Source organism: Syzygium oleosum, unplaced genomic scaffold, assembly GCF_021117445.2.
Source record: "Syzygium oleosum isolate NSW1041296 unplaced genomic scaffold, Sole_v2.1 Sole_v2.15, whole genome shotgun sequence".
In the NCBI taxonomy this organism is placed as follows: domain Eukaryota; kingdom Viridiplantae; phylum Streptophyta; class Magnoliopsida; order Myrtales; family Myrtaceae; genus Syzygium; species Syzygium oleosum.
Window position 1 is genome coordinate 1,836,282 of NW_026607499.1, and position 27,415 is coordinate 1,863,696.

Genomic DNA, 27,415 nt, shown 5'->3' on the forward strand with positions numbered 1-27,415 from the left:
CACGGCATCGCAAGAACCCCTCGCCGCCATCATTGCCCGTCCTCCCTCAGTCTCCCACTTCAGCCCGCGCCAGCAGCATACCAGCCCGGGGCGACCAAGCTCCATCTCTCTTGTTGTCGCCTCTCTCTCTCTCTCTCTCTTCCTTTATCTATCCGACTTGCCGTGAATTTTTTTGCTATTCGGTGAATTGGCAGTGGCTTTTTCCTCTTGAATCGTATCTTCTCGTTTAATTGTTTTACAACCTGCTTCTGGATTTTGCTATTTGGTGAATTCGCAGTGGATTCTTTTCCCTTGGAGCGAACTGTTTGTCTGAGGATGTTGTCTCGGGGCGATGAACGTTGTCACTGGTCAGTTTGTTTCATAAAACAAAGCGTTTGGGCTTTTTGGAGGACTGAGGATTTGTTTTGCTGTCTTTTTTTGGTTGAGATGATGAACTAGTAGCAGTCTTTGATTACATCTTACACCGTCAATGGACTGAAATTTGATAATCTTTATAGGAATGTATTGGTTTCCATTGAAATTTGTTCTTCAGGTATTTATCTTTGGGAGATGATTATGGTCTAGTTCCAACTTTTTACAGGTTGGCGATTTTGCCGGTCTAAAGAAGTGGTGACTGTTGCGTTTTTTCTTTCCATGCAAGGCTTACGCTCACTCCGGATCATTGCTATTGAAAATCTAAAGCTGGTGTCCTTCCTAGAAACAATCCCTTCCACGTCTCATCGTTCAGTCTCTCGCTGCGTCTTTGATTGAGCATGCAATTCCTCTCTTGTTTGCTCTTTTGCTTGAGAGCCTCCTTCGAGAAAAATAGATTCTTGAGTAGACCTACAAGCAGACCAAAAAAACATGGTAGATTTTAGAATTGGCTCCAAAACGAACATGGTAGGTTTCAGGTTCCAAGCCTGGAACCTTTCCACTCTAAAACCGATCACCCTAGAATACACAAGCCATGTCCAAACTCTCTAATCTTCCTATAAGATACAAAAATTTGCTTCGGATTACATTATTAGTTCTTATTATGAAGATGAAAGATACTGCAATACTAAGAAGCACGTAACATCGTCACTTACAATTATGCGTTCTTACATTTCGTTTCTACAATCTTTCTTGGCACAAAAATGCATACAAATTCGCGATATCTGAATACTTTATACATAGAATTCTCTTCGTCGTCCTTTCATGTCAGGTCGAAGAAACAGAATCGATACATGGCCATATTGATAATGCTCTGAATTTATTGCTTGCACTGGAATAGTGCTTCAGTGGCGTTTGAAATTTTCCCGAGAGGGGAGAGAGGGAGAGGAGAGAAAGCCTGCCTGCCTCGCGACATTTTGAAACTTCGAGAGGCTAGGGCTATATTGTTAATTCTGAAATGGCGGGCGCCTCGCTCTGGTCTCCGGTGGCCCGATGAACAGACCGGTCTCCACCTCCGAACTTGGGCTGCTCTCTCTGAGCAGTGGACTTTCCCTGCACTCATTTGCTCTTTGTGGGGGCTTGATTCCACACTGTCAAGACAGAGCATTCAGTGAGTTCTCTGTTGATGAGACAATAAAATGCTCATTGGAGATTGCTTTTCTCTAATCAATTTAATCCCATCTATGCATGACACATCGGGATGCCTGTGAAACTTGGCGAGGATCATTGATAGATTGAAAATAGAACTAGATGTCACCTTCATCAGACTTTTGGAACCTCATGTGGCTGTTTAATTCCATGATTTTCTATAGCCAATGACTGGACAAAAGAGAAAAAGAAGAAAGATAATACTTGGCATGGCCTATGGGATGAAAAAGGAGATTTACCTTCTCAGTTAAGATTGCATTCTCAGCTGTTAAGATCTTCTCCTGAGCCACATTTAAGCGGAAACAAGTTAATGGAAGACGAGAAAATTGACCGATTAGCAAATTTTATACTGCCGCTCGATGATGAAGTCGAAGAACTCGCTATATTCTTTCCCAGGAAATCATTTCGTTAGTTGAATTCTTTATTCCCGGCCACAAAAAAAGGCAAATCAACTGATTGAATGTCAAGGGATACGACAGTATAATACCTTCTCTTTAAGCTTGTCAATCTGCTCCTTGAAGACCTGAGTCTGAAGCACAACAAACATGATTGAATTGTAGTTGAGGTTTAAACCCTAAAACATAATTTCTTTTTTTTTTATGGCAAACCTTTCTAGCGCGAATGCTGATAACGCTCCGTTCTAGCTGCTGTTCTATCTGTTGCAGTTCCTCTATTGAACATGATCCTAGACCTTCACCAAGGAGCTTCCTGAGGAGACAATGTAGACACTCATGAGAACAATACTCTTTACAAAATGTAGAAGCTGGTGCAAATTTAATGTAAACTATAGTTAATATGTTTGACCTTCTTGAATCTTCCAGGAGCTCTATCTTCTTCATCATGTTTGCAGCTTCGTCCTTCAAATGCTGTGTTTCAAGTTATGCACAGTCGCATGTAAGAAACGATGGTGGGTTCTTTTCGTGAGGGCTACGGAGAAATCCACATACAATTCAACCGGTCAATAAAGCTCAACTTAAGAACCAGGTTAAGCAAGGGTCATCATATTATTAATTTCTCCTTGCATAAGTCTGGTGCAATTTCTTGGCCTCTAAAAGGCTTGGGCACTGATGGGCACAAAGATATGTCCAAGACAAATCTGCAAACTTATCAAGTCAACTTTGTCCAAGAATTGAATCTCAATCACTCTAGGGACTGTAGTTCTCATTGCTACTTGAACATCAACATCTGCATAAGTTCTATGTGTTCACACTCCTGTCTTTTGGTATGAAAGTTCCTAATTGGGGCTTCTTTGCATGAGCTGGATAGTTTCATACCTAGTCAAAGATTGTGCAAGTAATTTCTTTACAAGTTCACATTACTAGAGCATGATAGTAGCTCAGAAAATTAAGAGCTCGCAAGTGCAGATTGATAGTATTAAACAAGTCTAGCACATGAGAATTCCATGAGATATTGGTAGTGCGATAGGAATAGGAAAGCAAGGTTTTATATCCAATAATGAATTTGTTTTAATCCAAGTTGGATTGAAATGCTCCATCAATTACATCAAATGTTTAAAGAAGACAAAATGGTACTCTATATCATAAAATACGTCTTTATATACAAGGCTCTTCTAATGATACTACATTTTCACAATGACAAATGCACTTACAGATATGCCAGCCATAAAAGATCGAATTGGAAAATTGATACATTAAATGATATGGCAGACTCTTGCTTGAATTTTTGTATGATCCACTTACATTCTCTCACTTCACTTAGTGTACTTATGGTTCAATCTTTATGATACCCAGATATTGATCGTATACTTAACGTACGATCTTATCTTGCCATCAGAAAGTCTTTTACATCGAGTCGGTGGTAACTCTTTTTGCTTTCATCATTAGCCAATTATGCCTTCAAGGATGGGACAGTCATTTATGAGGTCCTCTAGTCATCAACATATTGCATTAGCTTAAGAATCGAACGAACACAAGAAACCCTAGCCTTAATTCACAACTTCCGATTTCAATGACAATGTTTCTTGATCTTTGTGGAGGCCGACTTTGTTTCAGAGAGAGAGAGAGAGAGAGAGAGAGAGAGAGAGAGATGCTGGTGATGTTGTTGGTTGGAGGAAGAGCCATTGATAGAGACTAGGCTGAGATCAGGGTGGGAGAGAACTAAGAGGAGAGGGATGAATGAAGTTAGGGATTTTGTGAAAACAAGTGCTGCAGTTTTTAAAGGTATTTGACAAATATCTCAACAGCTGCAGCACCTCCAAAGCCACAACAGCCTATTGTAGCTTTTAAAAAACTGTGTTACCCAGTTTTGAGGCGATGCAGTTTTAAAACATGTATTACCAAACATAGAAGTAAAACACTTCACAGTATAGTTGCAACACAACACAGCTACAATTTAGTCACAGATATACCAAACGGATTCTAAGCTATGGAAAAATGATTCGATTACCATGAGAAAATATAAAAAAGAGCTTTTCAAACTAATTCATGGTTATAGCTGGAAAATCATAAGTACCATCATCGACAATGACATTGTGAACGCCAATTCTTGATGTCAAACATGTACAAAGTAGGATCGCTTTCAGGTGACAATAACAAATGCAAAAGAAAAAAAAAACAACAAAAATGCCAACTCCTCAAGATATGCAGAGGGATTTAAAGTGCCTTAGCATAAGCTAACTTGTCTATTTTTCCCTCGTCTAAAGTTTTGGTAATTTGTTGTTGAACTATTTCATCATCCTGCAACTACAACTGTTAAATATACAACTAAATTAGCCAAACTAAGTTATCCATCTTCCACCTTAATTTGTTGTAAAACATCTTGAGACGATATCGAAAACTAAGCCACCTTAATCGACACTATAATTGCAAAGTCCAGATGAAACAAAATGCGGATGCATAAATCTAACAGGTTTAATAATATGATCAAATGCATAGAAAAAGGAAAGAACCTGCATATTTTCTTCCACTGATTTGTTGCCTGTTTTTGTGTCCTTTGTGTGCCTGTGGTACCGCTCTATGGTTTCGTTCATGCTGCATGATTAAAATACCATCATTAGTAAAACCCAATTATTTTCTTCTCCTAAAAAGGAACAGTTATCAATGTTCTTTGGTTAATAACACAAACAGAGAAGGCGAAAACTGTGGATGAAGTCTGCTTAATTAGCCCATGACCACCTAAGAAAGCAGGCTATCAGGTGTCAATGGTTGATGAAACTCTCATCAAAAGCAACTGTTATGTTGTATGGATATGAAGTTAATCAGATCTCCTTGAAGAGGACTAGTGTTTTTCTTTTTCACTTGTATTGACTGACTTTACTCAACCTTCACGTTTTATAGATTAACTTGGTAACTTTATTCTGTGGGGATCATTTCTCATTGATCAATCTCAGTCAGTCCCCATGATTTTTCACTCATTTCACCATTATTATGACAATTAGAAGCTTCTTCTGTGCATATTCATTGTTTTCCACTCTTCTTGGTTCTTGATTTTATAATGCTTTGAAAGTCACCTTCACATTAATGATATTAGCACGGGATTTACCAAAAAGAAGAAACCTTCAGCATTGGGGAAGTTATCAACAAAGACAACCAAGAAACCCTTATGGAGCTTGTTTAACTTGAGTTCAGTGTAGTGGTACTTAGTTTAAGACAACTCCTATCGTGATCATTTACACTGCACAATTATAGCAGTCTTGAATTGAAAGAAACAAATTCTAATAGATTTGGAAAGAACGCAACATGGTTGGAAGTTTATTTGAAGAGCTGTGACCCTCACGGTCCATCTTCTCACTATTTTAACTATTGCTTCTGCTATTTACTCTGACTGTTGGTTTTCTTTTATTACATGCACATCTCATGTCCGTGCATGATAGTGACTGTCACAGAGTGCGGTTAGTGTACACTATTTTTTTTTCTTAAACTTCTACTAGCTGACCTTTTAGGACAACTCTCCAACAGTTTTGATGCCACCAACACGTGTAGTAATGTCAAGCTTTCGTTTTGAGGTAACCTGGATCACACCATTAATTACCTATCCTGGGGAAAATGCAAAGTCAAACATGTTGCTTTGGAACGAAGTTTTGGGTTACTCATATTGGTAAATATGGATGATTTGAGAGGGTTCTCGCCATTTTTGCACACTTGAAACATTTCAGGTTTAACTTTTCTGTTGCTTGGAGGCAAATCATCGGCATATGATTACCGTGTTGATGATTAAAGCTATTAGCAATACATATACATCATGTAATATATGATAATTATGCCTTTGAAGAAATCTAACAGACCAATATCGTCAGGGTGCAAAGCAAACAACATTCAGAGATCAAAGCAGTGCTAGTAATTCTGATGAAAGTACGTAAGAGAGAGTAGAAAGCATTTTTGTCCATTAAGGTCCTAGAAAGAAGCAAATTCACTTTGAAAAATTGTCAACGACTCTTTATGAACATCAGATTAACTAATTATAGCTTGGTCTTATGGCATACCTAGAACTTCCAAGCCAACAAATTTACTTAAATTCAAATCATGAGATCCTTCTTAGCTTACTAGGGAAGAGAGGGAAACTTTGACAGACCTTGACTCTTCAATCCTAATCCTACATTGCTCATGTAGTCTACACATACCATCTCGGTGCAAGAAAGTGACAATACATGACCTCTATAGAGTACTTTTTGTTGGATTGTGCCTAATTAGGTTATGGTTAAAAGCCCTCTGATTGGTAAATATACTTGGCCGCTCAAGACTCTGAGTGTTTAAATTCATTTCAAGCTGATGATGTATCAATTGGTAAAGGAGATAAGTGTACTTTGAGGACAAGGGACCTTGAATATGAGCGCACTTGATCAACAGCACTTTAACTAAAAATATGGATAAGCAAGGTGTGAGACCAATGTTTCAAAGGATCCGGTGAGAGTGGCTGTATGCTGGATAGGATTTGAGGGATTGTGGGAGAAACCTATAGGTCGTAGGAGATCATACGCAACCTATCAATATTTCTCCTTATGATAGCCATTCCATTCACTGATCGAGTTATGACTGCACTAGACGTTCGAATCATTAAGTCTTTGTCACTATATATATGTAGTGTAAAGTACATCAAGAAGCCCTAAACCTTTTCTAAAACATTCACAGCTTATACCACGCCCATCAAAGTTTCAATTGTAACACTTAGATAGACCCCTCAAACTTACATTATACCACAAATGAGGAGGTCCTCCTTATTTGGTCTTTAAAGCTCGGAATGTTAGCTGAACTTCTTATAGCAATTTAACAATTCTAATAAAAATATTCCAATGTGCTCCAAATCTGTGCCCCAAAAAACACAGTTAAGGCACTACAAGCTGCTGAGCAAGAATGGCGCAACAAACAGTAGACAGAATTTACATGAATCTTCCAAACAAAATCAGAAGAAAACTCTCTTAAACACAGTCTTAAGTACTACTTTTTCTCAATTTCACCCAGTTGAAAACAAAGAAGATACATACAAAACCCTACTAGGGAAATTGCAAATGGACCTCCAGAAGAAGAATTTTAAGTTAAAAAATCCCCATTCCGGTCACCTCAAAGTCCGACCGGCAGGGTTAACAATCAGAGGTAGACTTGCAAAAATAATCACGATTAACATATACTAGGAGAGAAAATTTGTAATCCTGTAAGTGCAGGTTGAAGAGAATCTTTTATTAGTTTGGATAGTCCCTTTCCTTAAATGAGGTCGTCAGATTAAAACAGCTCAAATACCAAAGTAGAGGGTTCTTAGTCTTTCAGATGAAAGTTTAGCAGTCCAAGTGTCAAACAAGTAAACCTTCAAGGGATCTAGACACATTAACACCCTCTTTTTGTCCTATATAAGTGGAACTCCTTACAGTTCATCCTAGCTAACATATGCAGCATAACAATCTAACATTAGTTTAATGGTCAAAGGATTGTGATCATTTGATACAAAAAGGCGGAAGATATCTATGCATAGATTGTTACAGATTGATCGATTTGGGGGTTTACTTAATTACTGAGTTAAAAAAAAGAAAAAAAAATATATGCATGGGGTGGTGAATTTGTGCTTAAAGTAAAAAGATAATGACTTTGATCACTGTATGCCGGAGGTGCTAACCGAAACAACATGAGATAGAGACAAATTGACTGAGAAATGAGCAAGTCAGCAAGATGGAGAAGCACTTTGGCAACGAATTTCTTGGGCATTAGAGTCGGTTGACGAGGTCTATAAAGACGGACCATATGTATGTTCTGTACCCTAAGCCTAGAGGGAAAAAATAAGGCATTTGAGAGATTGTGTATTGGTGACAGAGAGCACCAATGTTAGAATGAGTGCATTTGATAGAAATGGAGAGATAGTGCTCCACGAAATCTAGGCTTGTATATTGAAGAAGTGCACAAATAAAATTCTATGTGTTTGCTAAAGAAATATATAGTTTGATTCCGCTGCGCACTCAATGTAGACAAAAACTGGGTTGCTGATTTAATAGTACTAACACTAGAATTTGTTGGTAGGCATTTCACAAAAATGTAACAGAAGTCAACAAGTATCTTCAGATGCATTTGTTCATATTTCTCGAGTATAGAACCCAATAACGAGCACATATGCAGCTTGGTATTGGTGATGGTAAGCGGAAGGATATGATGACGTACATCCTACACCCATTCGAGATTCTAGGGTTTGTCTTCCTACTCTTTAATTTAATAATAGGATTTTCAGAGCTGAATCCAGTGAGGGTGTGGATGACTGGAGGAAAGATATTTAGCTGACGTTCTGTAATAACTAAATGGGCATTATGTCTCACGGTGAACAGAGTTCATATCATTTGGAAATATGTGGATCCTGTTAGATACTTGTTTGTTCCTAGCACTCACAGACACCTGATGAACTATATGAAGCTGTAGGTTCATCACCGAGGAGGCAATCTGTACATGCACCAGCAACTTCATCTTAACTGATTTGTAGTGGAAAAATTGGCAATTCAATTAAGTTAGAACAATCTTTCGAATACCAACCTCTACATTGTTTTTTACCATCGCCACTTCCAATTTTCAGATAAACAACACATCTTCGAGAAACAAGGATTTATAGCTTGTTCAGTACTATTGATGGCTTTCTAGAAGAGGAAGTTTGATGGATAAGTATTTTTCTAATGATATATTTGAATATGTAGAGGGGACGGCATATCGGGAGAGGTCTTGAGTTCTTTAGGATTTTGGGAGAGCCGTTACTACATTCTTCAACTTGGGGCAAATCTGAATTACTATACATTTTGGCTTTGAAAAATGTATCTCTCCTTGCATGCAACCTATCACCTTGTGTTAAAATTGGTGACCCATTTTCACGAATTTTCTGGACTATCTAAACCTCTAAAAGCACATGGATCTTTCTCTACTTAGGCAACAAGTAAAGCTTGGATAAGGTCAAAAAGTCGATGGTTGAACTTGAATACAAATAGCTTATGTTTGTACCATTGTTACATGAGTGTCTGGTTAAAATTAGCAGCAGGGGCTGTTCAATCTTGAGGGTTACAGACCAACTAGAAAAGCTCATCCACTCTACTACTTCTATTAGATAAACCATTCAATAAAAATTCTTTTACCTTGTTCATTGTTGCTCCTTTGCCAAAAAGCCCCCACATACATGCCATTTCATATCAAATCTATACCATATAGTAGCGCCAAAATCCAAAATTTTGGTGCTTGATCGAGGAATGTTGTGCTTAGAAAAAACCCTAGTCAGATTGAGGGAGCGAATGGGATAGCAGGAAAGGAGGTGGGGATACCAGTCAAGACTGAAGAGAAGAGAGGGAAGATGCCAATAATTGACAAAACCTAATTAGACTTCTTGTATCAAGCAACTAAAATAACTATATAACCTACCTATCCACATGGTTAAAATCTTAGATGACTCTGCTGATGAGAGTCTAATGTGAAGTAATCGGGCGCATATCTACAAGATCAGTATGTAGATCCTCTATATCCGGGTGCATATGGGTAAGGGAAACTCCCAAATTGTGGAATATGGGTGCTTTGGCTACCAAAATTAGCTCATTGACAGGCAATTTTCTATCCTCATGGAACAGTTCCATTTTTATAGCTCGAATGGGATAACGGTGCATTACGATTCAGATTAAGCATGACAAGTACTACTACATCCAGAGATTCCGGTACTGCAGACATAGGGACAGGTTTCCGATGATTAGGTTCGGTAATCCTATAGGTAGCTTCATCAATGTCTTTCTAGTCCTAAGGTACATTTGCTGTCCAAAAGGAAACTTAATTACATTGCATCTTGTCATTTTGACCAAGAATGTCACCCGGTCCTTAAATTTGTTGCCTCCCCAATGAAGTTAGATTGAAGGTTTCTTTTACACAGTGAATGGCTTGAATATAACTATGTGCCTTAAACAAATTCACATTCCAGCCACGGATGTAAAGAGTTTAAAACAACCAAACGAGATTGACTTGATGGTTGAGAAATGGACACTCTGTAGATTATGCACAAGGAAAATGTTCGATTTCTACACTTTGCAATACCAGCAATCTCATGTTGGGATTACCTACTCGAACTTCTGCTCAAATCAGATCCACAAAAGATAAAGCGTTGTATTTCATAGTCTAGAGTTTAACTATCTAAAGTAAATTCCTGAGACTGTCAAGAGTTTTAACTATATCATATGTGGATTATGCATGTGATAGAATTTTGATTTCTTATTCCAACAGGTACAATCAACCTAATGTTTTTGTCTTTCACACAGTCTTTCGCTCATACCACATTTATGAAATTAGTGCAACATTTCACGACCCATACTTTAACTATCTAAAGTGGATTTCCTACACCATCAAGAGTTTAACTGTTTCATGTGTGCATTAAACGTATGATAAAATTTTATGTCCTACGCCATCAGGTACAAGCAATCTCATGGTTCTGGTCACTCATCTGGATTGCTTAATGCTTCTGCTGCACTGAAACTGAAGTTTCCATTCTTATTTTGCCAAGTTCCAACTCACTCATTTTCTAATGACTAAGTGATTTTCTTTAAAGGTGATCTTGCCTCTTTATATTAGTTTTTTTACAGTGTTTTACTTGTTTCTTAGGGTAGAGGGTGTTTAAATGAATCCATCTAAAGCCGAAATTTTGTATTCATTTGAGTGAAACAAATACTGATGCTTTGTTCAGTTTAAGTGGCTTTACTTGTGAAGTATCTAGGAGCCCCTCTGATTTCTGGTGGGCTTGCTGATCAAGATTGCGAGCTTTGGTGTATAGAATTTTTTGTGGAAGTCAGATTGCGAGAAATCTCTCTTAAGCTACAAGGTTGCAACTCATTATTGTTCATTCTATTTCTTCTTTTGTTTTTTTGAAAGATATCCAAACCTTTTGGCTCAAACTAATTCCTAGGGATGCACATAAACCGCCCTGTCCACGTGCATCGCACGAGACTCCATCCATTAAGTATAGGCGTGACTAATCAAGATTACTCTAGGCGGGAGACACTATGTTTTGAAACCTAAGACTGTTGCATTTTAACAAGCTATAGGAGTGGAACATATCTTGAATTGAGAGATTTTGTGGAATTTTATGATAAGGATGATTATCTTTGGATTGCTTGGGTGGACATGCATTTGCTAAAGAGCTTATAATCCATTGAATTTCCTCTTGATTGCTTTCATCCATGGAGGAAAATGTTCAATGAGAAAGCATGTTAGACCATGTAACAAGCACAAGATTGGAAAATGTATAATAATTTCTCGTGGTTTGATGATTGGCACCCTTTTGGACCTCTTTGGCTTTGATATCCTTCCAAAATGGTACAGTACTACATACTGGCTTTCAATGAATTGTCTTTAAAGCTCTGCAAGATCTGAGAATCTAGTGGAGGCATTTACCAGGATGAAACTCTTCTTTTTAGATAACATCGTTGTCTGTCACCTTGGCTCAACTATTCCTAAGATGACTCTGAATGAGAGATGTCACGCTATGATCTTAACACTAAATAAGTCAAATCTGAACCAAGCGTTTAAACATTCAGCCAACCTCTTCTAGAGTTGAGACAACCTCTTCAGATACTGTTACACGAACATCTAACTTGAGTGTTGAAATCTACTATGTCTTCAGCTTCATAAGAGATGTGAATGAAGAAGCCTAAAGTTGATCGGTATAGACTGATAGGGTGGTTGGCAAACCCCTCATAGTTGCAGCACTTCGCAGTAGCTTACAAAGTTCTTAAAGTGGCTCACCTAGCTCTTAGGTGCTGCAATTCTAAAACATGTATATCTAAACATACAATTACGTTATTTCATAGCAACTGAAGACTAACATATCTACAGTTCAGTCATAGCTGTACCAAACAAGCTCTAATAGAGTCCCATTCAAATATGACTTGCCATGGCTTTATCACATGGTTAATCATTCTCAACAAGCTTCGTACTCAATAAAGGTAGCTTCAATGAGTGTTCAGTGTGTATTTTTCTCTTTTCTTTTCTGTAGTAGGGATATTCAAACTTCTAGCTCGACTAGTCTCCACTAATACATGCAAACCGGCCTTTCTACAAACATCAAATAATGCTCTACTCCTAGCCTGGTGGAAGTGACCAGCAAGGTTTACTCTAAGTGGAAGATTTAATTAGTCGAACACGGGATCTTTCTTTAATTAAACTGTTAGACTATTTAAATATCAAACCACGTTTTCATCTAATAGATTAAGCTTTTAGAATAGTTATTAGTTGTCCTACAAAATCTTGCATGGTTCACATCTTTATAGATCCCCTATTTGCCTCCTCATTATATATTTCTACACATAGTACTAGGCCAAAGTCCGGCTTAAGTGTGGAAGGAGTGTTTAGAATATTTAAATATTGATTCTTGTTTTCATCTATTAGCTTTAACTTTTACAACAATTGGCAATGGTCCCACAAAATCTTACAAATTCCATAAGTGATCTTCCCTTTTAATGTATGGAGTAGAGCTCTTGAGCTTTGTCATGTTTCTCGTCATGTCAAAGGCTAGGAAGATGAATCTTTGAGAGATAGGAGATGCTTGAAAGGCAAAGTTACTATGAAACTTTTGTTGAAGCTAGCTTGGTTCGGATGGGGGTTTTCGAACTGTGTTGCATCAATAATCTTCTGTTGATTCAGATAAATTTTTTGATGGCATTTTGTTTGATGATAAACAATAAACATAGTATTCTTAGTCTTCGAAATTTTGCATTTAAAAGTCTCTACTCGTTCTCTAAATGGGCTTTGGGAAAATTGATACATTTATGTCATTTAGCTCTATTCTCCTAGTAAGTACGGTGAAGAAAATGCGGAAGAATAAAGAAAATCATAAAAGAAGAATTATGTTAGTGAACTATTTCTGTGACAATACAGAATTACAAAAAGTTATCTGGTAATTTGGTTTAAAGAATGTCGAAGCAAAATAACACTAAATTTATTGGTCTCAATGACTTCCAAATCAAATCGACAATCAAAGACTTCGACTCAATTTGGTCCAATTAGATTCAATTGTATCAATTATGAAATTTTCTTGAACCCACTTTCATTGTGTTTATTAGTATATCTGAAATAGGAATGTGAAGCATATTAAAGCAAACATGAAGTATACAACAGAATTCGAGTGATTGTTTGACAATTTGAATCTCTTAAATATAGTAAAACACTCGTAACTGGTTATGCACCCAGTAGAATATGGTATCAGAGTCATGGAATCATACTTGGTGATTTCTAACATTTCCTTTTTGCCATTTCTAAATAGCCCTCCACCTATTGGCTTTCACTAAAATTCTCAAAGAAGAGACTTTAATAATATATTTAGTTGACAAAAGGTGGTAAGGTGCGTGTGTGATGGTTATTTGTACCATTGCATGTCGAAGATTTGGTGTGTTTTGTAACAATTAATATATCCTAATTGATCCACAGAATATCGTGATTGGGCTTGGACTCTCTCTTGGCGATCTCTCCAACGGCAAATATCCAGCTTTTGCTGTCCATGAGTCAAAAGTTGATTGGTAGCACACTTCAAATATGCACGGTGTTTAGTGGATATGAACAAAGGAACCCCATGATCAACATGATTTTTGTGCAGCCTTAGCCCTTCTTGGTTCGATTTGGCAGAAGAGACCAGGATTGGACTTGGTTGTTGTGGTCGTCACCTCAAAAACATAACACGATGCTGGAAAAATCCAACTTCGGAGATTTGGCATTCTACACTAACTAGTAAAAAATGTACTGGAATCAAGCTTTGAATCTTTCATCCTTCCAACCTTTTTTGGAGTTGTATTACTGGTGTAAATATATATCACGTCAATCTATACAATAGCTTTAACCTTTTGGAGATTGTCACAGCGTACTCAAGTTTGTGATAGTATTAGAAGGAAGATGTTTTAAGTTGGAATCTGTCAGCAAAACTGTTTTCTCCTAAAAAAAAGCTTAAGTTGTCAGGAAACGAGTCAATCTTATATTTATAGTAGATTACTTAGCAATCCACCGTCATGTGTAAGTCAATCTTACACGTGCAAGTCAAACAGGAAAACAAGCAGAACAACAAGACAGGAAAAAATTTAGAGGGAGTGCCGGGATAGGAATCCTTAACCTATTCTCTAATGCGATGTTAGACAAACGTTTTTCCCGAAAGCTTAAGCTGTTAAGAAACGTGCCAACAATATTTTTCCAGTAGATTACTTAACAGAATCATCACATTTCCCTTTTACTTGATTTTGACTTCATTAAAGGGATGGATGTATGGGGGCTATTAAGGTGGCCCTTTGAATGATTACCGGAAGGTGCTTGGCATAGTTTTCATAATTGCAGTACATATTCTTCTAAGTTTTATGTATAATCCTAATCCTACATTGCTCATGCAGTCGAAACACACCATGTCAGTGCAAGAAAGCGACAGTACATGACCTCTAAAAGAGTAATTTTTGTAGGATTGTGCCTCATTAGGTTTTGTTTTCTTTTTTTGGTCTGCACGCATAAGGTTCTGTTAAAATACCCTCTAATTAGTAAATATACTTAGCTGCTCAAGTACTGTGAGTGTGCAAATTCACTTTCTACTAATCACATTAAAATGGTGAAGGAGATAAGTGTACTTTGAGGACAAGGAACCTCGATCTAAGTTCAATCAGTCGACAGCATTTTAACTACAGACATGGATGAGCAAGGTTTGAGACCATCTTTCTAAGGATCCGGTGAGAATGGCTGTATGCTAGACAGAATTCAAGGATGGCAGGAGAAACCTAACAGGTGATAAAAGATGGTACGGAACCTACTAATATTTTCCTACACCACGCCCCATCAAAGTTTCAAATGTAACACTTAGATAGAACCCTTCAACTTGTATTATTGCACAATTGAGGAAATCCTACTTAGTTTGGCCTTTAAAACTCAATGTTGTTAGCTGAACTTCTTATAGCATATTCAAAATTCTGCATAGAAAATTCCTACATGCTCCAAATTTGTGCCAGCAAAACATTGCTAGGGCACTACAAACTGTTGAGCAAGAACAGCGCAACAAACAGAAAGTGAGAAACTAGACAGAAGTTAAGTGAATCGTCCAAACAAAATTAGAAGAAAACTCTCTTAAAATAGAGCCCCAAGTACAAATACTTTTTCTGAAAACAAAGAAACATACAAAACCCTACTAGGAAATTTTGAAATCGCAAACGGTTTATGCCCATCACACCTAATCACAAGCACTACATTTCCACCATGAGCCTCCAGAAAAAGAAATTTAACTTAAAAAATGCCCCCTCTGGTCAAAGTCCCTTGGACAGCATTAACAAATGAGGTAGACTTTCAAAAATCCAAGGTCACAATTAATATAACTAGAAGAGAAAATCAATAATCCCAAAGTGCAGGGCTAAAGAGAATTTCTCTTATTAGTTTAGGGTAGTCCTTTACCTTAATGAAGGTCATTAGCTTAAAACTGCTCAAATACCAAAGTATGGGGTTCTTAGTCTTACAAATAAAAGTTTTAGCGGACCGAGTGTTGAACAAGTGAAAGTTCAAGGGATCTCGATATATTTTAAACCCTGTTTATTTCCTATGTGGAATTCCTTACGGTTCATACTAGCTAAGGGTGGAAGATATCTAACAAGCTTGGCTATGCACAGACGAGAACAAGGAACAACTAGCTTGCTTGCTGATTTAATACAACTGACATAAGGAATGGGCTGGTAGGCATTTCACAAGCAAGTAACAGAAGTCAACAAGTATTTTCAAGATATTTCTCGAGTATAAAACCCAATATCGAGTGCATATGCAGCTCGGGATTGGTGATGGTAAGTGGAAGGCTATGATGATGTACATCCTACATCCTGTTGAGATTCTAGGATTTGTCTTCCTACTCATGTATTCTATGATCTGATTTTAATAGCTGAATACAGTGACGGTATGGATGTTTAGAGAAAGATTTCTTAGCTGACGATTAGTAATAAGTAGATGAGCATTATCTCTCCCGGTGGTCATAGTTCACATCATTTGGAAACAGGTGGATGCTGTCAGGTACTTGTTTGTTCGTAGCACTCACAGAGACATCGGCGATTTATGAAGTTGTAGGTTCATTACCGAGGACTGGCAATCTGTACACACACCACTTCAACTTAACCGATTTCTAGTGGAAAAATTGACAAGTAAATGGAGTTAGAACAGTCTCTCAATCAGCAAATATCAACCTAGACGTCATCATTACCATTTCCTATTTTTCAGATTAACAACACATCTTCAAGAAACAAGGATTTAATAGCTTTTTCAATACTTTTGATGCCTTTCTATTAGAGGAAGTTTGATGGATAAGGAAAAATTCTTTTTGATAATAGATTAGAAGATGTAGATGGGCTGGCATATTGGGAGGGGTTAAGTCTTTAGGATTTCGCGAGTGCAGTTAGTAGATTCTTCAAGTGGGAGGGTGAAACTGAACTTCAGTCACTATACAGTTTTTGCTTGCAAAAAGGGCATCTCTCCTTGTATGCAAGAAAGGAGAGAGGAACAAGAGTCAGGTCCAAGGAAGAGGGAACAAGCCAATAATTGACAAACCCCAATTAGACTCCTACAATCAAACAACTCTATAACACTAAACGAACTTATATATAAATAGGATAAAAATTATAAATAATTGCACTGATGAGAATAGATGTGTAATCAGCCACATACATTCGAGATCGGTAGGTACATTCATCATAACCATGTGGATGCGGATAGGGGAAAATCTCAAATTGTGAAGTATGGGTATAGGCTGGCATATTGGGAGGGGTTAAGTCTTTAGGATTTCGCAAGTGCAGTTAGTAGATTCTTCAAGTGGGAGGGTGAAACTGAACTTCAGTCACCATACAGTTTTTGCTTGCAAAAAGGGCATCTCTCCTTGTATGCAAGAATGGAGAGAGGAACAAGAGTCAGGACCAAGGAAGAGGGAACAAGCCAATGATTGACAAACCCTAATGAGACTCCTACGATCAAACAACTCTATAACACTAAACAAACTTATATATAAATAGGATAAAAATTATAAATAATTGTACTGATGAGAATAGATGTGTAATCAGCCACATACATTCGAGATCAGTAGGTACATTCATCATAATCATGTGGATGCAGATAAGAGAAAATCTCATATTGTGAAGTATGGGTTCTCGGCCACCATAATTAGCTCGTTGATGGCCATAATTATTTTTATCCGACAGAAAAGTTTCTTGCACCTTGAATGGGATTCTGGCGCGTTACAAGTCAGATTGAGCATGACATGTACTGCATCAGGAGATACTGGTACTGCAGATATCTCCAAGGGACTGGTTTTCGATGATTATGGTAACCCTATAGTTAGCTTCATCAAGGTATTTCTAGTCATAAGGTGCATTTGCTTTTCAGAAGGAAACTTAAGTACATTGCATGAGGGAATCTCTAATTAAATCATATAATTTTGACTAAGGATATCTCCCTATTATAACTCACTATAATAACCTGTTGCATTTCTTTCTTACTTTTTTTTTTTTTGATTGCTTTGTCAGTCTTGTTTGCTTCGAAAAATTTCAAAGCTGCATAGCGAAATCCTGGTCAGGTCTCTTCCTCTATAGTCTTAATAGATCACCAGGTCCTTGAGTTTGGCGCCTCCCCAAAGAAGTTAGATTTGAAGCTTTCTTTTACATAGTGAATGACTTTGTTATAAGTGAGCGGCTTAGCCAAATTCGCATTGCGAATCATGGAAAAGCGGTGATAAAGGGTTTAAATCAACCAAAGAGATTGTCTTAATGGTTGAGAAATGGACATTTTTTTGTAGATTATGTGCAAGGCAAACGTTTGTATTTTATACTTTCAAATAGGGAGAATTGCCAATTCAGTGTTAAATTTATTGTAGAGATTTAAGTTTAGTAATAAACCTTTTAATTGAACCAATGCAATCATCAACTTTAGAGTAAAAATGCAATCAAGTCCTTCCAATCAAGCATCGCCGTAACTTTCTGACGTGGTAATCCTCAATGAGAACAATTCGTCGGTGACCGCGAACAGCACCACCACACCCTCACCACCCCCTCACCTCTATTAGTCTTCGAGAGATAGTCGCTTTAGCAAGATTTTATGGGACCACTGCCAATTTTTCGAAAAGCTTAAACTGTTAGATGATAATGTGATTTAATATTTAAATATTCTATCATTCCCCCTCATGCTCATTTTGGTTTTTTGGCCTAGTATTACGCGTGGAAATATTTCATTGGGGAGGCAAACAGGGGCCTGAAAAAATTTGAACTGAAGACCTCTTGCTATGATACCATGTGAATGCATGGTTTATTAACACCCCTCTCACGCGTAGGCTGGATTTGACCCTAGCCTACAGCGTGGAAATATGCAATTGGGGAGACAAATAGGGGCTTGAAAAGATTTGAAATCAAGACCTCCTGTTCCAATACCATTTGAGATTTTGTGGAATTACTGCCAACTGTTCTAAAAGTTTAAGCAATTAGATAAAAGCATGATTTAATATTTAAATATTTTATCGGCCTCAAACTCAAATCTATTTTCAAATCCAAGCTAAAGGAGGTCCATGACCTCGGATCTGAGGTCGCAGACCTACATTTTCGCCGATTTGGAGGTCCGCAACCTTGAGTCTGAGATCACAGACCTTCCTCGTCATCAGAGTTGAGATTTTTCAGGATTTGGATGAAGAGAGAGGAAATAGAGTGGGGGTTGCTTAGTACTAAAGATGATGACTTGTAACAAAGACGATGAACACCATAGAAGGAAAAAACAGAAGACCGACAGTAACCAGAAAAGAAGGAAAGAAAAGAAAAAACAAGAAAAAATCTAAAAAATTAAACAAAATGGCTTCATTCATGACACGTAGGACGGTAGCAATGATTGGAATGCCACATTAGAAGTTTCAAACAAGACTTGGCTAGGGGGACTTGATTGCTTTTTCACTCAAGATTTAGTTTAGGACTACACTAGTTCTTTGAAAGAGGTAGGACTGAATTTATAATTCTCCCCTTTCAAATACAATCTCATGTTTGAATCATCCACTCAAACTCTTGCTCACCCCAGATCTATGATAGATAAGTGCTGTATCTCTTAGCCTAAAGTTTAGCCATCTGAAGTGGATTTCCTACACTCAAAGAGTTTTCTCAACTCAGTGTTGTATTGATTCGGATAAATTTTCTGTGGAATTTTTTTTTATGATGATGAGCAATAGACAAAAGTATTCTTAGGCTTCAGAACTTCGCATTCACAAATCTCTTCTGGTTCTCAGATTGTGGTTTGGAAACATCTGATGGACTAATGTCATCCGTTCTATTTCCATTGGAAATTGCCCTTTTGACAATGGAGTTGATGACACCACAGAAACGATGCACGCAAGTTAGGACATGATTGCCAATTGGTCGGTAGCCAATGTGATTTGATTCGTGGGTTGCCCAAATTTTCGAATCGTATGTTTTGCTTTAAATGTGACATTTGTCATACGATGTTCTCCACCACTCGGAGTGCGGATAAGATGAACTTCAGCGTATGAAGTGACATCAACATGTCATTGTGAGCCCTATGTGGAAAGATTGAACTTTCATATTGTCAATTCGGTTGAAGTAAGACAAGACAAGAAAAGTCAAGTTTCTAAAAACGCTTTTCGAGTTTTTTTGAGTAGAATGCAAAGAGTTTTCATGATTGTGCATGGGACAATCGAAACAAACCTGAAAAATAACTCAAAATCATAATTATTCTTTTGGGACAATTGAAACAAAACCTAAATATGGTCAACAAATTAAAATCAAACCAATAGCTCCACCTTGTTTTCAGTTTGGCTTGGATATATCATTAGGCCAAGTCCATACATTTTAAGAGATAACATTCACAATACAACCATCCACAATGAACTAATCATCAGTAATATGGTCCGAAAAAAAAATATGTAGTGGCCAAAAATATGTGGTAAAGTTTAACAAATCAGTTTTTTTTTTGTGTCCGTGAAAACAAATATTTCAAATCTAGACAAGAAAAAATTATTATGTAGTTTAAACTTAATTCTAAGTAAAACTTTGTTTGTAGTTAGAAACAAAGGAAAATGTTAGTGACTCGCTTCTATAACCAAAAAAACAAACCTATAGAAACATGATCTTTGTAATTTGGTTTAAGAAATATCGTAGTAAAACCAAACCGAGTTTATCAGTCTCGCTGTCTTTTAAATTAAATTGATAAATTGAAGACTTCAATTCAGTTTGTTCCAATTTAATTCGATTGTATTGATAGTAAAATTTCCTTGAACACCCATGGTATCTTTTCAGCCAAGGCTTGTACTGTTCTAGTGTATTTACCTTACATAGCTAAGCAGCCTCCCCCCTACCAAAAAGAAAATAAAGCTAAAGAAAAAACAAACAAAGAGAAATATGGAAGTACTGTGAAAAGTAAATTTCTAATTAGTTCAATATATCAAATGGTCCGGCATGTTATAAATAATCACATAAAAGATTTGAAAGAAAAATAACACTATGTCTTGCCGTAATCCAAGCTAAAACTATGCGAATGCAAAAAAAAAAAAGGTGGGAGACATAATGACATTTTATGTGGACATGGTCCAATATAAGTCAATGCAATTTTATTTGATAACAATATCAAAAACCAACTTCTATTGTGTTCATAAATATTTGTGAAAGAGGCTGTGAAGCATTGTATAGAAATTCGTGAAATAAATAATATAATAATCTCTTGGTAAACGATTACGTGCTCAATTTAATATGTTTCAGAGTCAAAAGATATCCTACATTCAATTTCTAACAATTCCTTCCTGATATTTTTGAAATTCCCTCTAACTGTTGGTTTCCATAAAAATTCTCATTGAATACAGACTTCCCAAACTTTGTTGGTTGACTTGATCCCACCAAGAAAGGCAGGACATTCCATAGTTGGCTAGAGAGATGCGAAGGGAAGGGCATCCAAAACTAACAAGCCGAAAAAGGCAAAAACTTTAGAAACCTACTTTCTGTTTGGAGTCATTCTTACTTTTCATAAAATATTTATTGTTGCGTAACACTTTACACTCCGGGAAATTATATAGTGGGTAAAATTTAACACAATCAAGAATCGATGTAATTAAGAGTGTAGAGATCGATAGATTCAATGGTGAATTGATGAATATATAGATTCATCTATCATATACGTATAATTTAAATCTTGAATCGAATTAAATCATACGATACAATACAAAATCAACAATCAATTGATACCATGCTATGTAGGAGTAACTAAATATACTTTTTCCGCATCTAGAGACTGCCATTAAAACAATATCTTACCTTTTAAAGAAAGACATACTATCGAAAATCATATGAATCACACCTTGCAAAAGAAGTGTCTTTGTCATAACTATTGGAAGTCATCACAACTTGTCCACTCAATGTCCATACAAGACCTACACAATGCTAGGCAAAGGGTTGAAGGTAAGAGGAGGATTTTGAAAGGACAATTACCATGATTATTAGTATTATTGGCTGAATTGGCGCGTAGAGAAAGTTCGAGTACAATGAGAAAGTTTCGGAATGGGAGAGAACAAGAACCAAAAGCTATTTCTCTCAACTTCACTGACAAATGAATTTCTGTGTTCCTTCATAGGAAGATTCGAAAGAAAAGCAACCAAATTTCAGAAATAAGTTGATGGAGGGGATTAAGTTTTAACGTTTTCCTTCTCCATATCTGGATATAGATAGGCTCTTCTTTCTTGGTGGGAGAATCATCCAAACACTGTTAAATAGGGGTGAGCACGGGTCCAAGATAGAACTGAAAACCGATGTCCAATTCTCCGGTTCTTGGTTCTATAGAGGGAGGTTCCAGTTCCCGGTTCCATTTTTTTATGAACCATTGGTTCCAGTTCAGTTCCCGGTTCCTATAGGAACCGGAACCGGGAACCGAAACCGAGGACCGAAACCGAAATCGGGAACTGGAACCGAGAACCGGGAACCCTAAATCTAAAATCCCTAATTCTCTCACTACTCCTCACCTCTTGGCTCTCAAATTCTTATCTCTATCCGCATGATCATTACTTTGCTTAACTTGTCATGTAGAACATTTCCTAGGGTTTATTTAGACCTTTGATATATTGTGGTTTTGGAGTACCTACCATTTGCATGCTCATTGCTTTGCTTAACCTGTTATGTTTGGGTATTCATTGTCATATATCTATGCCAAGTTTTTGTTCTTTAGTGAGGTCGATTGTTTTCGTCATTCACTCTTTCAAGAAATAACTTAAGCTTGATGATTGCATAGTTAGAACCATGACGATAATGGATGAAAAAAAACGTTGTAGTTGCAATTACAAATAATCCATACGTGATACTTCAATTTTAAATTTAAAAATATTATTAAGTTATCAACTATGATTGTTGGTTCTTTTGATTTTAGGTGGTTAGAATTTAAAACAAATTTTCATGGATGTTTGAAGACCAAAAGCTCATCTTTCTTTCTTATTTCCCGCTTCCTATTTTGTTTGTGGCCCTAGATATGGATATTGTCTTGATCGACATGCTAATCGCTTGTGAATCTGTTGCGTATCGATTCACGCAATGACTTCTCATTTTAATTGTATTTATTTGAACTATAATGCTAGGAAAACTAGTCTTTTGTATTCTCTTTGGTGAATAATAAGCTTATTCGGTATTGTTGCATTCATCTTTGTTATTTTTAACTAAAAATGAAAAAAAAAAAGAACCTGTTGGACCCTACAACCTGTGATAGGGTAGGTTATAGGTTCCAGGTTCTGACGGGTAGGTTTCAGATTTCAAAAAATGAGAAACCTGTACCCGATGGTAGGTTCCAGGTTCCAGCTAGAACCTGTAACTGCTCACCCCTACTATCAAGTATCTAAAGAACGTGCTACATTGTTGTTGGTGCAAGAGCTCAATATATCCCATGGAAGAAGAAAAGAATACGAATTAAAGAAAGAAGATAGAAAAAAGAGTTAAAGACTCATAAGAAATGCAAATAGAAGGATAGGAAGATGATAGTTATAAATCCCACCTGGAATGGTTCATTGAAAAGAACAATGAAACTGTCATTCAATGAAGGTTCAAGTGGATTGCAAGTTAAAAGACTCCAAACTAAAACCTAAACTGCTAAGTGGAGATGGGAACGGGTTTACTACGACATTTATCAAATGCATAAAATATGTATCCACTAAATCAATTTCTAGGCTTGGAGAGTAATGAAGGAACTGAGAGTTGAAAATTGGATAACTTGGCATACCCAATCCAGAAGCGACTAACAGTCGTGGGCCTTACCCGAAGAATGCTTACCTAGATGAAAAAACGAAGGTCTTAAAAAGGTTGATGAAGCTCATCAACCAAAGCATCGAACACCTGGATCGACTTTACTGAAGGGGTAAAATGCCACTCGATAGGATTACACTGACACGTAAAGTTAGTGACTTTCCAAATTTGTTGGCAATACTTGTTCTAATTCATCACTCGACGCCGCCTTAGATTTATCTAATAGTTTAAACTAATGGATCAAACTATGATTGTCTGTGGTTCAAACTAGAGATAATGAGCCATAGGCAATATTTATCGAGCCTAGGTTAATTCTCTGACTAGGAGAGGTGCACAAATGAGAAGAGTTAAGACGGGTAAGCCAATATGACACTTTGTCAAAGAGAAACTGAATATGACACTTTGTCAAAGAGAAACTGAACTTACCTAGTATCTCGTCAATGATGTAAATATGGACGTTAGGTCATTGACTTGATTACCTGAGGAAGGATTATTGTGTCTGACCAAACCTAATAAATCTATAGACGCGAACATAGACCATCACCACAGATTCTGGAAAGACAGTCTGAAATCCCCCAAACAAGACATGATCGCATGTTTGTAATAAACACAAACAAACATGAGGGGCAACTTTGTACCGAGTCACATTTGGACTGGTCACTCTCATTTCCATAATATCAATCATTTCCCACACTGTCAGTTATTAATTACATGGTAATTGCATGAGCTTTTATGGCCATTATCAGAAAAGAATAGCTTAGGAAGTAGCTTGATATCAATGGGAAGAACGTCGGTGCAGCTAGAAAGTTCGAGAAAATGTGAAAAGAGAGGAAGATACTTACATCATAAAAAGCAGAGAAAAGAGAACATGGATAGATCCACATATGCTAGTGAACTCTCAGCAAATAGCTTGACATTATCTTGCTAATCACACTCGGCTATTTTGAACAGATCAGCCATGAATGATCAAAGGACGTGAGTGAAACTCGAGTGAAATGTAAAATCATTTCAATGTCTATCAAAACTTGGCGCTTCACGCAATTTGATCTCCGGAGTAATTGTTCCAGCCAAGAGATAGTATACTACGGACGAAGAAGCAAGAAGCGAAGGAGTAACGCCACGAAAAGAGAAAGAGTTATGGTTGCTAGGTTCTTTTGGTGTTTTGTGTAAACAAATATGAGTATGGCACTATAAGGAAGAGGAAAGGGATTAATTAGAATCTAATAAAGAAAAGAAAGAAATCATTAAAGGCATCAGTTGAGTAATGAAATCACTGATGCTTTGGCAAGGGTGAGTACTAATAATCTTAATCTCCCCAAAAAATATCAGGAAAGTATCTCACTTTATAGTACTGACAAAGACCATTGATTTAAGTTACAACAACCACACAAGGCTTTCGATAATTACCCACCCAAAAAAAAGGAGTTGAGAAGACATGATACAAACAGTCCAATCTCACTTTAGGTTGTCAGGAATCAATGAGTGCTTTGCATGTATTGCACTCGTCATGCTAACCCTAGTAGTCTCCTAAAGTTGGGTCAGTACGAGTGGAAATGGGTTTTATCAATAAGTGCTTTGCATGTATCGCACTCGTTGTGCTAACCCTAGTAGTCTGCTAAAGTTGGGTCAGTTTGAGTGGACTTGGATTTTGCTGCTTCTTTTTTACTTGGATATACTTGTAAACCCTTATATGTATCTTTTTTTTAATAAATTTGACATATCAATCGACTGCAAAGACTGTAAAAATATAAGTAGGTACTCCATCTCATCCCCCCAAGACATAAAGCACTTGGCCACGAGTACTATAAATACCCATTGTTTCCCATAAACTAATGCCTATGGTTGTACAGGACTTGGTACGATTTCTCTGCTCCACTATAAATAGCTAATTCACAAGATATTGTTGTTTCAATTTTACCAACAAATAGGACACATGTACTATTGTCTATTTGCTGATAAAGAGGAATAACTATATGTCAGTAAGTTTGCTTGGGAACGCTATTTCCATCTGTGAAACATCGTCATATGGTTAATTAGTTGGTCAATGACATTTCCAGTTCAATGGTGTTTGATGATGACGGCCAAAAACTCAAGGCAGTGAAATTCAAGCCAAGAAGATGGGCTAAACAAACACACGAAACTGTGTTCCGAGGCTTGTTTTATGGATTGAGTTCCCTAATAAACTGGATGAACCTATATTTATCTCTCTTTTTTTCCCAGAAGGACATCTTAGACTTAATATGAGAGAGAGAGAGAGAGAGAGAGAGAGAGAGAGAGTATCGTAACCCTAAGCAAGCAGAAAGAGAATCATCACACATTCTGCAATCGGAGGAGCACATACTAAAAAATGCTAACCATATTTAAATCAGGAGATGATGATAGGAGAAGAAAGTAAAAGTAACATGAGCAAACACTACATGAATACACAATAATTATCTAGACGATCATTAAGAGGAAAAAGAAGGGTGAAAGTTTTTCCATGCCTGGAGCTTGCGAACTCATACAGCTTGCCTCGCGGCGAGAAGATGATCAGTGCAACCTCAGCATCGCAAAGCACGGAGAGCTCAAAGGCCTTCTTGAGCAGCCCATTCCGCCTCTTCGAGAAGGTCACTTGCCGGCTCGTCGCGTTCTCTATCCGCCTCATCAGGGTCTTCCCTCTCACCATCTCTACACAACAATCACGCTCATCAACTCACAAAAGAAAGGACGCACAAACGCATCAATTTGAGAAGGCACAAAATGATGAGTGCACCAATAAGGACTCGAACGAAAAAACAGCTTCTTGTGTTTTTTTTTTTCCCTATGGATGTGATTTCTCAGTGACGAAAGGCAAGAACGTGTGAGGAAAAATTGACTGGCTGAAACTGGGCCAAAATTGACTGGCTGAAAATTCTACACATGTGGGTGTGTGAAACTGACTGATCCTGGAGTGAAGAAAGAGAGAGAGAGAGATAGAGACGAAAAAGACTTAACACCCAAAACGCCATTCGAACTGAAATGCTCAAATTTTGAGTGCTGGTTCGCAGAAAGAACAGGGTGAAATCCAACATCTTTAAAGGAAAAAAATAGTTGAATCAGCTCAAAGATTAAAAAGAGTGAGCTTTTACTAGCGACAAATCAGCCAAGAAAATTGAAGGAAAAAAAAATATACCTGAGATTTGATGCAGCGGATTAAGGATTTCCCAGCAGAGATCGAGGAACAAACAAGGATTCAAGACGCAAGCAACAGACCCAGGTGAGGTTTGCTGCAGGCCTTCGATTCGATTCGATTCAAGAAAAAGAGCTTCCCTTCAGCTGGAAACAGTCCTCGAAAGAAACAAAAGGACAAGAGGGTAGCGAGAGGATTCGACCTCAAAATCGATTTCACCAAAGGAGGCAAAAATCAAGAATGCTTTCGGACGAACACGGAGGACATGGAAAGAGGCAGGAAATGGGGAAAGCGAGAGACGAGAGAGAGAGAGAGAGAGAGAGAGGGAGAGGAAGAGGAAGAAGAAGAAGAAGAAAAGTATATTGGGGGGAAAATCTTAAGGATTGTGTGATCAGTATTACCCAGAGGAACGATGAAGGGAGCACCCAAAGGATAATTAAGGCAAAAAGGAAGCGAAAATATGATGAAAAAAACAAGAGCTTTTTCTGGAGGGGAGGGAAGGAGGGGGGTTGTTGGGTCGGCGATTGATGGATTCTCTCAATTCATTGATAGTCACCAAATGGGGAAGCACAGACGGTCTCCCGCACCCACCTTTCCTTTTTCATATGCTTCCCTCTCTCTCTCTCTCTCTAAAAGAAGAAATCGAATTATGTTTTGGGTTTGCATTGCAAAAGGGATGAAAATGAGGACTCTTCCCCCCCACTCCACCTTTCCTTTTTGCTTGTTTTGGTAAAACTCACGATGCAAAACCCCAAAAGCATTCAGCATACAAAAAGGAAAAGTCTCTCTCCTACAGATAATGAAGAGAGAGAGAGAGGGGGAGTCCATAGAGAGAGAGAGGAACAGGTAGTTTGCTTTGCTTTTACAATTTCTAAGGTGGGAGAGAGAGAAAGGGGGGAAGAAAATGGAAAAGATGGCCAATGGGGGGAGATGGAAATGGCAAACTACAGTACAATGTTAGAAACATGTCCACGTCGTTCGTACATGTCCGTACGAGGATGGGCAAATGAGGAGTCGAAAAC

General features: G+C 37.5%; 1 protein-coding gene across 1 annotated transcript; it reads right to left on the reverse strand.

Moving 5' to 3' along the window:
* Positions 1-1,029: 1,029 nt before the first annotated feature.
* LOC115678081 (MADS-box protein SOC1) lies at positions 1,030-27,162 on the reverse strand. The gene is made up of 9 exons (XM_056318407.1): positions 26,596-27,162; positions 26,397-26,498; positions 25,729-25,912; positions 4,469-4,550; positions 2,365-2,426; positions 2,169-2,268; positions 2,048-2,089; positions 1,800-1,841; positions 1,030-1,502 (listed from the first exon to the last, which is right to left on the reverse strand). Exons 3-9 carry the CDS (start codon positions 25,908-25,910, stop codon positions 1,359-1,361), a joined length of 654 nt encoding a protein of 217 aa, XP_056174382.1. The 5' UTR covers positions 25,911-25,912; positions 26,397-26,498; positions 26,596-27,162; the 3' UTR covers positions 1,030-1,358.
* Between the last annotated feature and the right edge of the window lie 253 nt (positions 27,163-27,415).